The 17,161-nt window shown below is 46.9% G+C and overlaps 2 protein-coding genes and 1 pseudogene across 2 annotated transcripts in view; 1 reads left to right on the top strand and 2 right to left on the bottom strand.

Annotated features, from left to right (window-relative positions):
• The window catches only part of LOC140596090 (synaptonemal complex protein 3-like), a 126,488-nt gene that overhangs the window by 31,895 nt on the left and 77,432 nt on the right, over window positions 1-17,161 (bottom strand). The gene's annotated exons all lie outside the window — the stretch shown is intronic.
• Window positions 1,184-13,822, top strand: LOC140596089 (synaptonemal complex protein 3-like). Its single transcript, XM_072743481.1, has 9 exons — window positions 1,184-2,519; window positions 3,599-3,783; window positions 4,550-4,619; window positions 4,776-4,810; window positions 6,745-6,862; window positions 7,696-7,795; window positions 9,287-9,385; window positions 13,004-13,108; window positions 13,241-13,822. Exons 2-9 carry the CDS (start codon window positions 3,654-3,656, stop codon window positions 13,292-13,294), a joined length of 711 nt encoding a protein of 236 aa, XP_072599582.1. The 5' UTR covers window positions 1,184-2,519; window positions 3,599-3,653; the 3' UTR covers window positions 13,295-13,822.
• LOC140596053 (galectin-3 pseudogene) lies at window positions 15,769-16,514 on the bottom strand (annotated as a pseudogene).

Raw genomic sequence — 17,161 nt, 5'->3', positions numbered from 1 at the left:
CATCAGAGTGTAACGTTAATACCGGAGGACTCAGAGTTCGGCCTGACTTAGAATATTTGTTTTTACTCTTTAGAGATTTTTTATTTATTTATTTCTTCCTGAGAGTTGCAGAGAGAAAGCGAGGCAGAGACACAGGCGGAGTTGGAGAACCAGGCTCCAGGCAGGGAGCCCTACGTGGGACTCCATCCTGGGTCTCCAGGATGAGGCCCCGGGCTGAGGGGGTGCTAAACCGCTGAGCCGCCCAGGCGGCCCCGACTTAGGAGTGTTCATTCTACCACAGGCTGTGGCTTTTGGCACAGGATAAACGAAATGAGTGGTGGGACGGGACAGAGAACCAGAATCGGGGACATAGCAAACCTTGACATGTGACTGGGCACAGCTGATAGTGGCGAAAGTGTGCACCCTTCAGAAAAATGGGGACGGTATGGTGATTTTTTTCCCTGGGGGGGGGGGAGCAGAAGCAATTAGATGACGACCGGACAGGAAGCACAAAAACCAATTTCACGTGAGCAAAGACTAAAAGATACAAAATAAGGCCTTAAGTCAATTTTGAGGAAACATTTTTGACCTTGGAGTACAGGCAGCTTCATCTTAAAAGGCCCAGGAGGCCAGGAATCACCTGGGTAAATCGGAAACGTCACAGTTTAGACGCTTTGCGCATCAACGGACATTATCAACAGGCCAGGCAGGCAACCTGAGGAATGGATAAAGATCATTGCAAATGACCGATCAGGTAAGGGATTAAAATCCTGAACCGGTAAGGAGGTCCTACAACTCACCCGTGGTGCAGAGGAAAAAAGAAAGAAGAAAGAAAGAAAGAATGAAAGAAAGAAAGAAAGAAAGAAAGAGACAGAGAAAGAAAGAAAGAAGGAAAGAAAGAAAGAGAGAAAGAAAGAAAGAAAGAAAGAAGAAAAGAAAGAAAGAAAGAAAGAAAGAAAGAAAGAAAAAGAGAAAGAAAGAAAGAAAGACAGAAAGAAAGACAGAAAGAAAGAAAGAAAGAAAGAAAGAAAGAAAGACCAGCACGCACCCGAAAAAGAAAAATACCTTATTAAAAATTGGCAAAGCACCTCAATGGACATATGTGCAGAGAAAGGGTACCCGTGGCCCCGACCCGTAGGCACTTGAAAAGATGGTCTACGTGACTAATCACCAGTGGAATGAAAAGTGAGCACGGCAAGCAGCAAGCACTTCACACTCTGTAGGATGCCTGTTTTCAAACAGAGAAACTCAAGGCAACAACAAAACGAAAGCCTAAAGCAAGCAACTGGGACTAACCGGAGTTGGCATGATGTGGAGAAAGGGGAACCACTGTGCACTGCTGGTAGGACTGTGAACAGGTCATCCAGTCCTCTGAAGCCTTGGGCTCGTTTATCTCTACGTATTTCTCTTGGGCTCATTTAAACCCCACAGAGCGTAATGGCACGTTCGGCAGACGTGAGATTCTTCGTAGCATCGCTGCCCTCCAGGGCGCTGCAGTGGAAATAAGGGCATGTGGACGGAGAAGCAATGGGGCGACGGCATTGAGGAGCGGTTCCCCGGGGGCGTGTGCTCCCAGGGGAAGGGGACCGCGTCCACGGAGCGGTTCCCCGGGGGCGTGTGCTCCCAGGGGGAAGGGGACCGCTTCCAGGCCTACTCCTGGGGCTCCACGGAATAGCACAGACCCTGTTAGGGCACAACGCTGGGTGGAAAAGGACGCGGCGCAACCACCGACGTCAGGCAGGCCGCTGACAGGAGTCCAGCCCTCCTAGCCAGGCAAGCCAGCGGGAGGCCAGCACAGGGAAGGACACGCGCAGGGGTCTGCGAAACAGCACCAAAGGCAACCCCCCAACCGCCAACCCAAGAGCGGAGCCGAGACAACGCAGGGGGTCGTTTGCACAGGACCCTCGGGGAGACGGCTGTTCCTCCGGGAAGCGGAAGCACTGGGTGGAAAGGGCCCCGCCAGGAGCCCGACGAGGACCTGCGAAAAGCCTTCCGCCTCAGGTCGGCAAGGTGGAGGCTTGAGCGGCCACCTGCTCCACAACCCAGTACCCTTTAGTGATTTCCCAGGAAGATGAAACGTCCTCGGGCTGCAGAACCGGAACCGCGCAGCCTGGGCCCCGGGGCTCGACCCTCGGCCCTCGGCCCTCGGCCGTCGGCCCGCGGCCCTCGACGCGCCACCCTGGGTCCTGACCCAAGACGCTCGGCCCTCGCCACGTGAGCCCCGTACCTCGACCTCCCTCGACACTCGACCCTCCAATCTCGACCCTCGACCCTCGAATCTCGACCCTCGAACCTCGACCCTCGATCCTCAGGGCCCGCAGGCCCCGGCGCCTGGAGGGCAGGGGGCCCGAGGGGCGTGTCTCTGGCGAGGCCCCGCCTCCCGCGTGCGCGTGCGCATGCGCACTGGGCCAGCCGCTCGGCGTCGCTCCCGCGCAGGCGAGGCTGACTGGCTCCTCCCAGTCAGTCGCGAGGCCCTCAGAGGAGCGTCGTCGCGGAGGACGTGCTGTGGAGGTCGTTGTGTGCGTGGAGGCCTGAGAGAGGTGGGGGATGGCGATGGCGATGGCGATGGCGATGGCGATGGAAGGGGCGGAGGGAGGGGCAAGACACAGGCGATGGGGATGGGGGTGGGGCGGAGGGACGGAGGGACGAGGGACGCAGGGAGGACCGACGGAGACAGGGGTGGGGCGGGGCGGGGGGGGCCCTAGGGACGGAGGGTCGCAGGACCGAGGGGCAAGACAGAGGGGTTGGGGCTAGCGCTGGGGCATACGCACTGCGGGACAGAGGAAGGGTCAAGACAAACGGGGGCCGGGCCGGGGGTCGGGCGTAGCGACCCCCTGGGAGGCCCCGCCAGGCAGGCAGGCGGACCCGGTGGCACTGGGTGGCCGTGGGGGGGGGTATCCTGGAACGTCCGGGACCAGGGCGTGGGGCGGCCACGGGGGCGGCCACGGGGGCGGCGGGGCTGACCTCTGAGGTGACGTCCCCACGGGGTCCTCCGGGGCTCCGACGGGATACGACCAGGCCCCTGAGCGCAGAGCTGGCAGGGCGGGGAGCGGGAGCGACGGCCCTCATGGCCCGGGAGGGTGACACCTGGTGAGGAGGGGCCGTCTGCGCCTGGCCCTCCGGCCACACCGCCCGGCCCGACATCTTGGCCCCCGGGGGCGGGGCCACGGCTCGTCCTGGGGGTCCAGATGGCCCGTCGAGGAGCCCCCTCCACCTGACTGTCCGCCGACGGGTGCAGAACGGCTTATTCCCCGTGCATCCCGAGGGGACGCGGGGTTTCGACCCGGCCACGGTCGGGTCTCCAGGCCAGCACAGCCCTGCGGGGAGGGACCTCGGGGGCCGGGCCGGCCTCTGGCCCAACGTAGGCGCAAGAGTGTGGCGGAAGGGCCCGGCACGCAGATGGCCCGGGGCAGCTGACGTGCCCCGGGTCGCCGTCTTGGGGTGGGGCGGGGAGGGCGGGGGGGGCGGGGCTGCGCCGGCCGCATCCTCCTTGCTCCCTCCTGGCCCGGCCAGACACACGAGGACACGCGCAGCCCGGTCTGTGCAGAGGCCCCCTGCCTGCCGACGCTCGCTGACCGTGTCCCCATTTCTCGGTCGGTCGCCTGCTCGGGCTCACAAGGTGCGGGACAACTCGGAGGACACACAGACACCTCGGAGGACAGACACCTGTGCGGATGCCTCGGGTTGGCAGGAAGCGCCTGGGGAGGAAAGCCCCTGCGGAGCCCCAGAGAGTGGCAGCCTGTGATTCGGGCAGAGGAGGGAGCGGAGAGCTGAGTGGGCCAGAGGCTGCTGCTGCTGCGGAAGGTACTGTCTGCCCCACACTTTGCGGACACAGCGCTCGCTCGGAGATGACCGCACGCGGGGCAGGCGTCTGCCTCCCAGTCCTTCGCCCGGTCAACAGTACGGCCCTCCAGCGTGCGCGCCCCCGCACGTGTGTGTGCGCGCCAGCGCAGTTTCACCTGCCGCAGGTTGCCCACTGGATCCTCCTGTCCCAAACCAGGATTCCAGAGGTGGAGATCGCACGCAGCTCTTCTGCCGCGCCGCCACCCCACCCCCCACCCCGACCCCACCCCGCGCCCCCACCCCAACCCCACCCTGCGCCCTGCAGGCCTTCTTTCCCAAATACCTCCCACGTGCCGGGGGCTGTTCTCTGGCGTTTAAGCGCGCCAAAGGCCGGGAACACCTTCTCCGCCGCGTGGTGTGGTCCTGGGCCCCGATCTCCTTTCCTCTGCCCTTGCACAGACACGCAGCCTTTCCTAGCTCTGCCTTGAAAGGCTGTTGGTTTGCCAGAGGCCTCGCAGCCCGCACGGTGACGATATTGCCCCCTCGAAAACTGATCGAAAGGCCACCCTTCCCTTAAGAATGGTTTCTGACTCCTTGCTATGGGAAACGAACTAGGGGTGTTGGAAGGGGAGGAGGCCGGGGGTTGGGGGTGACTGCGCGGCGGGCTCTGAGGGGGTGCACTTGACGGGACGAGCACTGGGTGTTGTTCTGTATGTTGGCAAATTGAACACCAATAAAACATAAATGTGTTACTAAAAAAATGTTCTCCACTTTTATTTCAACGCAGGAAACAATCCAGTAGCCGATAAACATGGGCGAAAGAGGGCTTCTCCCGGACCGCGTGAGGAAGACGTGGGGTAACGTGTTTACAGTATTTTCCCTTGCCACATCAAGTCAACTCGGCTTGCCTGCCCGTAATTCTCTGTAAAATCCTAGAATGAGACATTGTTTCCAAAACAAATACGACCTGGGTTTACCTTTCCTCAGTAACGTTTGCTCTAACTTCTTCACAGAAACGAAATACAGAAGATGCTGCAAGGACTTGGAGGTATGCATAAGTGCTGTCTGCAGGGAAAAGGAAAGCTTTAGATCCGACAGCTTTTACAGGTGGAAATGTTAATGAGTGGCCTGCAAGACTGATTTTCATGCCTTGTTCTCATATGTAGGATATTACACAAGTATTTAGTGTGATTCAACTTTGCCACTTTCTATGCTGACCTTTTCCGTTGTTGATCTGGAAAGGTAAAAATGGTACTCACCGAGATGAGGTAAGAGTGACGCCATTATTTTATGCACGCGTACGTCAACGTACTCTGCCAGCGAGTGGTCGGAGCAAACTTCTACCTCCTTTGGCGTGCACAGATTAGGTGGCGGAGCGAACTTCGTACCTCCTTTGGCGTGCACAGATTAGGTGGCATATCAGGTTTTTGTGTCGGATTTAATTTTTCTTGATTTACTTACTTTCCATAACTTTCCAGTGCTCTGTTCTTTGGAGTAGCAGCACAAACTGAATCCTGCCAAAATCAATCAATCAAACAAAACCAACCAAAAAAACAAAAAATAAAACAAAGCACCCTCTTTATCATCATTTTTCATTAATAAGCCATATAGGTGCAAACTAGAGAACTCCCGTAGCTGCTGAGAAATGTCATATCCAACCTCCTAAGCTTTTTCTTGTTTGGTCAGAGGTCAGTCACACCATCTGCACTACAGGGCAGGACACTTAGCAAAGAGTCCCAAGTCAATCTGTGGCTCTTCGATAAGGATCGCCCTTACAAGCAAGGATGTTTTGATAGCTTTGCTCTATTTGGTGGCGACAAAGGGCTTGCTTTGTGAGCTGTCTAATAAACTTCTTACTGTAGAGGGATTCCGGGTGTGTAAAATAGTTTTATCAGACTGCAGATCCTTCATGACTGCTGAAAAGTAACTATCGATTGTAGATCCAAAAAGTCAAATCATGCGATTTGCAAAGCTTTATTTGAAGTTTTAAGGTTCGGTGAAATGCAGCACTTAATGGATGAAAGTGCTACGGAAAAAGCTCCGTGAAAATATTTTATTTATTATTTTTTTAAAGATTTTATTTATTCATGATAGACACACACACACACACACACAGAGAGAGAGAGAGAGAGAGAGAGAGAGGCAGAGACACAGGCAGAGGGAGAAGCAGGTTCCATGCAGGGAGCCCGACATGGGACTCGATCCCGGGTCTCCAGGATCAGGCCCTGGACTGAAGGCTGCACTGAACCACTGAACCACCAGGGCTTCCCCGTGAAAATATTTTAAAAGTGTTTCTGAACTCATTTATTCCAGCTAGAGTTCTTACAGTCACAGCCTTGCTCTCTTTTAGTTAAGCACAGTTAAAAGCATCACTCACTAGATCGCTTGAAAGATGATTCTTTAATGTGCGATATAATGATTTTTCTCCTTTTGGGGGTCGTTTTTAAGAAAATGCTTTTGTGATGTTTTATATAATGCATCCTAATGGTAATCCATCTAAACATGTCCCATGAGTTGCAGGATTTTTGTAAATTCAGAAAAGTTTGCCTTTTACCTGTCTTCTCACAAGGACATTAAAGTCTGTCTTTGAGATTCTTTATACGCATTTTGACAATGGAAAGTCTTTTGATCATTATCCCCCTTTCCTTATCTCTGAACCCGCTGTTAGAGTAATGAGAATCAGGATACTAGTACTGCAAAGACTTTACGGAAACTAGTGAGCAAATCTGGCTTTTTCAAACGATGCCTGTGTTATAGATTTTATTTTACTTTTTTTTTTTTTTTGGAGCATCATTGGCACACACAACATGACATTAGTTCAAAGGTATACGACATATTGATCGGACATTTACGATACCTGCATTACAGATTTGAAGCGTCTTTGCTTATTGCGGAGGCAACATTTACCTCAATCGAATCGTATATATGAAAACCAAATAATTTTCGGCTTGAAATTTCAATGAGTATCTGTGTTCTACACAGGTGGCATTAAACAGGCTCTTCTTGCAAAAAGAAAAATGTTTGAAGCAAATGCAAAAGCTTCTCTGAAAAGCACTAACGAAAAAATTGAGCAGGGTTGGAAAATACAGCAAGAACAAAGGTGAGGTTGTTGTTTTTAAGCCACAAGGACGCTCGTATCATTTGTTAGTATTCCTTGGTGCAAATAACGGAAGGCAGATGCTATTGTATTGAGTTTTCCAGTGGAAAAGAGATTTTGCTGCATTGTTTTCTAAGCAGGTAAATTCTCTTAACCTCACTCCTTATCAGCATTGAGGTTTAATTCCAGGAGCCAGTAAGGTGACCTTTCCTACCCCCCTTTCAAAGCACAATTGAGTTCTCTTGTGTAGGAGTTTCCTTCCTATATAGTTTTCTTTTAATTCATAGTCATTCTAGACCTAATCTAGCCGAACCTTGGGTAAACGTCTTACAGTGTTATCCCGGTGACAGTTAACTGTATTCCGTCACGTAGAAAAGGTTAACTTTATATCATAATGAATTTGCGCATTGTAGCTAAGTTGTGTTCACTGTTCTTTCTTAAAAATCATTATTGTGCCAAAGAGGGGAACTGTTTAAGTGAAATATTCCTGTTCGGGAATCTTCGATAAAACATCCTCATTGCATCTACTTACCGCATCTGAACGTAGAGGTTCTGTAGGAAGAAGAAATGAAAAGTAAGCTGCTTTTAGATAAAATGAGTCTTTCTGGAAAATTGATTTTATGGTAAACCCTCGCTAGTGTTGAACAGTCAAGGCATGTGAGAAGGCTTCTGTATTGGTCGCTTAGGAACAATACTGTTGGTAATAAGAGTCAATTGTTCGTGTGCCCTTTCTGTTTCCCGTGAGACTACACTGTGCTGTTACGGTATTCCTGCAAAATGGTTACTTTTGTCATCTCTTTGTGGAGTGTGACGGTGCTCGTTATCATGTTTTACAGGCAGAATCTTCATTTCAAATACTCTCAGCAGTTTCTGACTCTCTTTCAGAAGTGGGATACCGACATGAGGAGAGCCCAGGAACAGGAAGCAAAACTAGCTGTTGGTATCAGCCTTGGCTTTAAAATTTATCTATTCCATTGATTTCTTTACTGTATCAAAGTCTCAGGTAGCAAGAGGTCATGCAAAAACACAGGAGAGAATGTAGAGTCCGTGAGCCCAGATGGGTAAGGGAGGGTAGAAGATAGCCCAGATGAGTAGTGGTGGGAGGCCGGACGTTCTATTTGGATGGCTTCTATTTAGTGATACAGGAAGGTCACCAGCTAAGAGTTAGAGTGGTGGAGGAGGCGCTGCCTTCGGGGGGCAAAGAGGAAGTCCCGGAATTGTTTCCTGAGAGCGGGCCAGCAAATGCACTAGGGAAATATCATTGCCAAGCAGCATTATGGGTCTGGCTTTGATTACTGTCATAGTGATCATGAATTTAAAGTGAGACCACACTGCACGGTTGTGGCAGAGTGGCTAGAGAGCTGGATCCTCCAGGGTTGGGGTACGGCCACACAGATTGACAGAGTGGAAAGGGGGCAAGGCACACGTGCAAGTGCAGAGGTATGACGATTGACCATGGAATTTAAGCCAAGAAGGAAGAAAAGGGAGACTAGCAGAATGGGGACTGGGGACAAGGAACACTCCTTGGATCATGGGATATTAATCCTGAAAGAGTTCTGAACCGTAGTAAGAAAGGGAGAGAACAACAAACAGGGAGGTAAAGGTAGACTGTTGGGGGGGGGCAGGGTGGAGAAACAGCATAGCACAGTGGTCAGGAGCCTGGGCCCCGGAACATTTTTTGCTTTTTTGTGTTTTTAATCCAATCCTGGTTGACCAGTACTTTGACATCAGGGACAAATTATGTCTCACTCAGGTTCCTCAGCTAGGAAAGGAGGCCTGGTAAGAGTATCTGCCTCATAGAGTTGTTTTGAGGGTTGAATGAGATCGTATGTAATAAGTCTATTTGAAATGGTTACGAACAGTACCTGACACAGAGCTGCTATGCAAGTCTTTGCTCTAATTAATCTTACGTAGACGTTGCAGTTATTGGGAGTCCCGGGTCTGACTACGTAAGTGACTAAAGTAGGGAAGAGGACAGAATTATTGTTGGAGAGCAGGTCAAGGAACGGAGAGGCTAGGATAGTCTGTATGCGTCCTGAAAACACCAAGAATTAACACATGTTTTGAACGTTCTTAAGAAGGAATCTCTCCTCTGTGACTACTGTTAGGAAGGATTATTGTATAGAGTCTTTGCCTACTTGTGGTAAACAGATTATTGAAAGGGCCATTTGTGGACTTTGAAGTCCAGAATTAATACATGTCTTCAATATCGGTGAGGAAGACAATTTCCCACTTAATGGCTACTGGGTAGGGTCATCGTGTATTGTTTCTGTATATGGGTGGTGCTTGGTCGCAAAAGTTGTTAAAACAGGAAATGCTGACAGGTATCGATTTAAGGAATATTCCTTTTCAACCTGATGTGTAATTATGTTCTCTGAATACTAAATGTGACCCACATTTTGTCACCTTTTCCTTTAATGTTCCTAGGGTATGTTTCAAGAGCAACAAAAGATTCTGCAACAAGCTAGAATTGTTCAGAACCAGAGGCTGGAAAAATTAAGAAACGTGTACAAAGAATTCTTAAAGGTCTGTGGTATTTGGCAACACAAAACGCTCTTAGAAAACACAAGACGTAGGGGTGCCTGGGTGGCTCAGTCGCTTGAACGACCAACTCCTGGTTTTGGATCAGGTCGTGGGTCCTGATCCCATGGGTTGTGGGATGGAGCCCCGCTGGGGCTCCCTTCTCAATAGGGAGTCCGCTTCAAGATTCTCTCCCTCTGGCCCTCTGCCCCCTTGCACGTGTGCTGTGCGTGTCTCAAATAAATGAACAAATCTTGAAAAAAACCATAATATGTATATAAAAGTAGAAGATAGTTTCTTTCTGAGTCTGAGTCTGTGGAAAACCATTTAGGTTGTATATTTAAATTTTCAACCAATTTCCAGGAGGACCTCACTGCTTTGGATTTAGCATAATTGGGAAATGCATTTTCTTATATTTAGCATTAATTAATACTTTTATGGGAGTCGTTTTTTTATTTTTTCTTTGATTTCACACTATTTATTACAACACACATCTAACTCTTATTTTTGTAACTTAGATTATGTGTGATATTGAGATCTTGAACTTTTTTTCCACCATTTTGAGGATTTAAAGATCTTGACTGTAAAATGGAAAAAAATACAGAAATACTAAAAAAAAAATATCCCAAGTGTACCAGATGGGAGTCGTTTAAAACAGGGAATGGCAACGTGGGAATTTTACCTAGAAATACACGTATCGTGAAGAATACTGGTACTTTATTAACACTTCGAGCATGATTTTTTGGTTCGATCATCAGTTTTGAGATCAGCAATAAACATATAGTGGAAACTAGGAATTCTGTGAATCACTTCTACGTGTCTTTTCCTTGTATTGATGGTTTCTGTTAAATACGAGTAGGCAGTTGTAATTGATGGATCCTGATTTTTATATTCAAATGTGTTACGTGAGTATTTTGTGGCACATTTGCTTTTGGAATACTAGAGGAATAGTGACTTTATACACAGACTTAAGGGATCCCTGGGTGGCTCAGCGGTTAAGAGCCTGCCTTCAGCCCGGGGCGTGATCTTGAGTCCCAGAATCGAGTCCCGTGTTGGGCTTCCTGCGTGGAGCCTGCTTCTCCCTTTGCCTGTGTCTCTGCCTCTCTCTCTGTGTCTCCCTTTCTGTCTCTCTTGAATAAATAAACAAAATTTTTAAAAAGTTTAAAAATATCATAAGGAAAGGTGTAAGAGAATGTATATCATAAATAATGAAAAGGCCAGAGGAAGACTAACCGTTTGTGAATTGAGAATGATCTGGTGTGATATTTGCACATCAGCAAATTGTTCTCAGTGACACATACCTCTTCCTCAGGCAGAGATTTCTTTAGGAAGTGATGGAATCCTGCACATTCCCCTTCTTTTTTCTTGGTGTGCCTATGGGCGCTGTGTGTGTGTGTGTGTGTGTGTGTGTGTCTGTGTGTGCGTGTGTGTTTGTGTGCCCGCGTGCGCCATTTACCTCTGCATCTGTACCTTTCTCTGCAACCTTTCTGCAACTGTTTCTTTCTTTGAATTCCCACTGCTACTGCCCTAGTTCGGGATCTCACCATTCCTTGCTCCTCCGAGTAAATGCTTACCTGAGGGCTCTCTTCTCCAGTCCATCCTTTACAGTTCCTCAACATGATCTTCCCACCTGAAAACCTGTCATTAGCTTCTCATGTCAAAACCTCAGGTATTCAGCGTCTGTCCCTGCCCAGTAACAGAACTCCCTGGTTTTATGTGGACATTCCTCCTTTCTTCCCACCCCTCCAGATTGGTTGCTCTCTCTGAACTAACTCACCTTTACTTCCTTGTTTCTGGAATACTTTCAATTCCTTCTTCCCTTTATCTACTGAAATCCTATTCTTTCGCCAACTAACGCAGAGTCAATCTTATCTTCCAGCACACAGTCATGGCAAGGGGTATTTCCTTAATCGTTACAAAGTTTTTGTGTGGGTTTTAACTTACATGTTTTTCATTCTCCCTGGAATAAGGGAGGAAGAGACCGTGCATTCATTTTCTATTTTTATATACATTTATTTTTTATTGGTGTTCAATTTGCCAACATATAGAATAACACCCAGTGCTCATCCCATCAAGTGCCCCCCTCAGTGCCCATCACCCAGTCACCCCCACCCCGCGCCCACCTCCCCTTCCACCACCCCTAGTTTGTTTCCCAGAGTTAGCAGTCTCTCATGCTCTGTCTCCCTTTCTGATATTTCCCACTCATTTTCTCTCCTTTCCCCCTTTATTCCCTTTCACTATTTTTTATATTCCCCAAATTAGTGAGACCATATAATGTTTGTCCTTCTCCGATTGACTTATCTCACTCAGCATAATACCCTCTAGTTCCCTCCACGTCGAAGCAAATGGTGGGTATTTGTCGTTTCTAATGGCTGAGTAATATTCCATTGTATACATAAACTACATCTTATTTGTCCACTCATCTTTCGATGGACACCGAGGCTCTTTCCACAGTTTGGCTATTGTGGACATTGCTGCTATAGAAATCGGGGTGCAGGAGGCATTCATTTTCAATTTAGTCCACGGCACCTAACGGTACCTTTTACGTAGGATGCACTAGATTGCGACTCATTAAGTGAACAGTAAAGATTAGACCATGTTTGTTTTTCATGACTTAAGAGGCCGTGTTACAGATCATTTCATTCCCTCCAATGGAATCTCTTAGACTGATTATTAGTCATTATAAGTGCAGGGTTCCCTGGTGTTTAGGCAGTTCCTTAGAGTGTTGTAAGTTTATGGATTTTCATTCTGTGGGAAGGTCAGTCTTTTCTTTTTTTTCCAGGATAAGAAACGTCTTTATTTTTTGTAATAATAAATTTATTTTTTATTGGTGTTCAACTTGCCAACATACAGAATAACACCCAGTGCTCATCCCGACAAGTGCCCCCCTCAGTTCCCACCACCCAGTCACCCCCACCCCCTGTCCTCCTCCCCTTCCACCAACTCTAGTTCTTTTCCCAGATTTAGGAGTCTTCCATGTTCTGTCTCCCTTTCTGCTATTTCCTACCCATTTCCTCTCCCTTCCCCTCTATTCCCTTTCACTATTATTTATATTCCCCAAATCAATGAGACCATATAATGTTTGTCCTTCTCCGATTGACTTTCACTCAGCATAATACTCTCTGGTTCGGTCTTTATCTGTTTTTCCACCACCTTGACCTTAACTGTCTATTAACGCATTGTTTGGAGCCAAGTGTACTACTGTCGTGCCTCTATAATAATAATATTTGACTCAAACACAACATTTTAAAAATTTCTTAAGTGGGCATTCTAATCACCATGTATCACGTACAGTGTTTTGTTTGGAAAAATTAATGAGCATCCCTTGAATATTAAGGGTTGTTACCTTTGAAATCTAACTGAATTTAAAAAAATATCTTAGGTATTTGCTTGAGAGAGGGCACATGCAGGGGGAGAAGCAGAGGGGGAGGGAGAAGGAGACTCCCCGCTGAGCAGAGAGCCTGACGCGGGGCTCGATCCCGGGACCCGGAAATCAAGACCTGAGTTGAAGGCAGACTCTTAACCTACTAAGCCACCCAGGCGCCGCCTGAAATTTGATTGTACATGTTTGCAGCATGAGATGAAAAGTGGTGCTTTATACCTGAACTAGGCTTCTTGTTTTAGAGATCACAGGCTTTGGACAAGGACCATGAACGCTTTCTTACTGATGAACAAAGTGAAGTCAGGGAAGAAATCGCCAAGTTGCAAAACAAAATTATGAGGGAAGCTGTAAGTAGTAGTAGTCCTTTAATATTCAGACCCAAGGAGGGATGTGAGCATTGGGGTATTTGGTTTGCCAAAATGTATATGACAGTTACTCGAATAACGGGTGAATGTTCAATATTTCCTTCCTTGAAACAGCAGCAGCAAGAGCTGGCAATGGTTCGGAAGTCTCTTCATTCCCTGTTGTTCTGACGACTTTGAGGAACGAAAGAACAGGAAGCTACGTTTTATTAAGTGTGACGTTAGCTGCACTGAACCACACTGTAGTAGTTTAAAGATTGTAGTTGAAATTGGTACGCCTTGTTTATCATAGTTTGCTTGCTAAGTGCAATAATCTTTTCCTGTTAAAACCCCAACCCTAAAAAGCTGTGTGAGGAGCAGCAGTTCCACAATTATATACGTATTAAGCTTTCAACCCTTTGTTAGTAATGAAGACTTTTTGTACTTAACACTGTCAATTAGCTGTTAGCAGTAAGGATGATTTAATTTTAGGCTTTCCCTCAGTGGATCTGTATTAGCCCCAAAAGGCTCAAACCACAAGTACAGAAAGAAGGCTCCATTGCTTTGCCTAAAGGGAAAAAATTAAAGAATATAAAATCTGTCTTATCCGTGCACCTGCTTGTATTTACTCATTAGTTTACTGAGCCAATTTCAATACCCATATGGTTTCAGAAGAAAACGTACTCTATCTACTGCCTTATAAAAATGATTGCAAGCAAAGATAAGATTGTGTTTTAAAATCCATTAAACTGCCTACAATCGCTGGGAGAAAAGAACTACATATATAAATATCAGTGCTGAGACATGGGTTTGTGAATGGGCCATTTCCACAAGCAAACCAGAATGTCATTTAATTGGTGTTGGTTCACTATTAAACGGCACCTGCCCTTAGCATTTATTGAACATATTTCACAAATACGCACATGTACTTAATTACTTAGGGCTTAACATTTCACATCTTTCTTTTCTTTAAGCATTTTATTTATTTATTTATTTATTTATTTATTTATTTGGCACAAAGAGAGGGAGAGAGAGAGAGAGAGAGAGAGAGAGAGAGAGATTCATGCAGAGACAAAGGTAGAGGGAGAAGCTGGCTCCATGCACGGAGCCCGACGTGGTACTCCATCCTGGGTGCCCCAGACCATGTCCTGTGCAGAAGGCAGGCGCTAAACCCCTGAGGCACCCTCGGATCCCCTCACATCTGTCTTTAAAGATAAATCCCACACAGTGCTTCGTTTTCAAGTTTAGTATTCATTGAGTATATGGAACACTGATTTGATATTTGAGAGCTAAGAACTTGAATAATTGATTCTTATACCTCTCTTTTTGTACCGGCCTTTTTTCTTTAACATTTGATAACATAACACCGTCTTCATTTCGACACGTTATTTAATAAACATGGCATTGTTTCAGAATATATTTGGAATAAGCCCTTTCAATGAATTTTTCTGACTTACTGAAATCCCTCCCATGAATCATTCAAAACAAAACAATCCCATTAGGAGGAGAGGAATGATTTTCTCCCATCTTTCCGCATGGTGTCATGGGTTGTTTTTTGTTTTGTTTGTTTTGTTTTTTACTGTCAATTCTGACCCCTGTATACCAACCTTCCTTTTTTTTAAGGTTTTGCAAGTTTTCAAACATAAGCCCTTTCAGAATCTCTTTTTCTAACTGCAGTAATGTATACAGGGACAAATGAGTCCTCCACCGCTATCCAATCTTTGACATTACAGGGAGAAATTAATTGCCCAATTTCACATGTTCATAAAGAAGTTTCCCCTTAAGCCAAATCATGTGTTGGTATATGCGTCTGAAGTTCTGTTCCAAACATCTAAGAAGGTCCTCTTTTGGGAAGTTTTCCAGTAGCTATAGAGGCAAAAATAAAGTACTCCAAAGGACCCCACGAAAGTTCTCGTATTGATACTAAGACATCTGGTTTTATGTGAGCATGGAGAGGCATACTCAGTACATAGTGTACTTAGTGATCAAACAGTTGACATTTATTTCATCCCCTGAGAACCTCAAATGAGTAAATACATTCTTTTTTTAATTAAAAATATTTTATTGTTTTTTTAGTTTTTTAATTTATTATATGTAAATTTATTTTTTGCTGGTGTTCAATTTGCCAACATATAGAATAACACCCAGTGCTCATCCTATCAAGTGCCCCTCTCAGTGCCCATCACCCAGTCACCCCCGCCCCTCACCCACCTCCCCTTCCACCCCCCCCCCCAGGTCGTTTCCCAGAGTTAGGAGTCTCTAATGCTCTGTCTCCCTTTTTTATATTTCCCACTCATTTTCTCTCCTTTCCCCTTTATTCCCTTTCACTATTTTTTTAGAGTCCCCAAATGAATGAGACCATATAATGTTTGTCCTTCTCCGATTGACTTATTTCACTCAGCATAATACCCGGCAGTTCCATCCACGTCGAAGCAAACAGTGGGTAGTTGTAATTTCTAATGGCTGAGTAATATTCCATTGTGTACACAGACCACAGCTTCTTTATCCATTCATCTTTCTTTTTTTTAACTCTTAGAATGTTTATTAAATGGATGATTTACAAGAAGGATAGTGACGAATAAAGGTAAAAATTTTCAGTTGAAACATGAAGTCTACGTGTGTAAGTTTAAATGAATATTCGATTTCTTTTTTTTTTTTAAATCTTCTCCTTTAAGATTATATCATAGCATATGAAGCACTGGTGAGATCTATGTCACCAGATATTCCCAGTTTGCTGATTTCCCGGAGATTTTTCAGCCGATGATTGTACTGCCACAAATGGGCATCACTGACCGCAACCTGGAAGTGGTCAGATTCAACCAGCACTTGTATTTTGAATGGTTTACCACCTTCGAATGGGAAAGCCGCCTGCCTTTCTTCCTTTCCCCAGATATTATCCAGCTTCGTATTGCAAACAATGAGTCTCTTGTCTTCATTGAAGCGTGGGTTAAAGTGAAAGGCAAGATCATTCCCTCCCTTGAAATCTAAAGCAAGTCTGTTTTCACTGGTGCCCAGAATTGTTATCAGCATGCGAGGCTTGACTCCTCCAGGCAAAGGCAGGTCATAAGGCACAGTCAGTGGTCCAGTAGGGATGCCAAAGGGACCAGCAGCAGGGTAGGCTCCCGAAGCGCTTGGTTGTCCAGGAGGCGGGTAGGCCCCAGGCCCACTCGGTTGCCCGGGTTGCACTCCTGGTGCTGTTGGGCCAGGATAATCAGGTGCTGTGGGGCCAGGGTAGCCGCTGGGAGGTGCCTGGATACGGTAGGCACCAGGATAGGAGGCCCCTGGGTATACCCCTGCTCCAGCAGGCTGGCTTCCCCATGGACCAGGCCATCCTTGAGTGTTTGGGTTTCCAGACCCAGATAAAGCATCATTAAGTGAAAAACTGTCTACCATTTTCCCCACACCTCGGCGCTCGCTCAATTGCTCGCTCCAGGGACGGCTTCGGGGACAGCTTCGGGGATGGCGTCGGGGAGGCGGCGTGATCCCTCCATTCATCTTTCTATGGACATTGAGGTTCCTTTCACGGTTTGGCTACTGTGGACCTTGCTGCTATAAACATTGGGGTGCAGGTGTTCCGGCGTTTCACTGCATCCGCATCTTTAGGGTAAATCCCTAGCAGTGCCATTGCTGGGTCATAGGGTAGTTCTATTTGGACCACTTTGAGGAACCTGAACACAGTTTTGAAGAGTGGCTGCACCAGTTCACATTCCCACCAACAGTGCAAGAGGGTTCCCCTTTCTCCACATCCTCTCCAACATGCATTGTTTCCTGCCTTGTTAATTTTCCCCATTCTCACTGGTGTGAGGTGGGATGTCATTGTGGTTATGATTTGCATTTCCCGGATGGCCAGTATTGGGGAGCATTTTCTCATGTGCTTGTTGTCCATGTCTATGTCTTCCTCTGTGAGATTTCAGTTCATGTCTTTTGCCCACTTCATGATTGGATTGTTTGTTTCTTTCCTGTTGAGTTTAATAAGTAAGTTCTTTATAGATCTTGGAAACTAGTCCTTTATGTGATAGGTCATTTGCAAATATCTTCTCCCATTCTGTAGGTTGTCTT

This window comes from Vulpes vulpes, chromosome X (genome assembly GCF_048418805.1).
Source record: "Vulpes vulpes isolate BD-2025 chromosome X, VulVul3, whole genome shotgun sequence".
Classification (NCBI taxonomy): domain Eukaryota; kingdom Metazoa; phylum Chordata; class Mammalia; order Carnivora; family Canidae; genus Vulpes; species Vulpes vulpes.
This window is presented reverse-complemented; position numbering and strand designations above follow the sequence as displayed.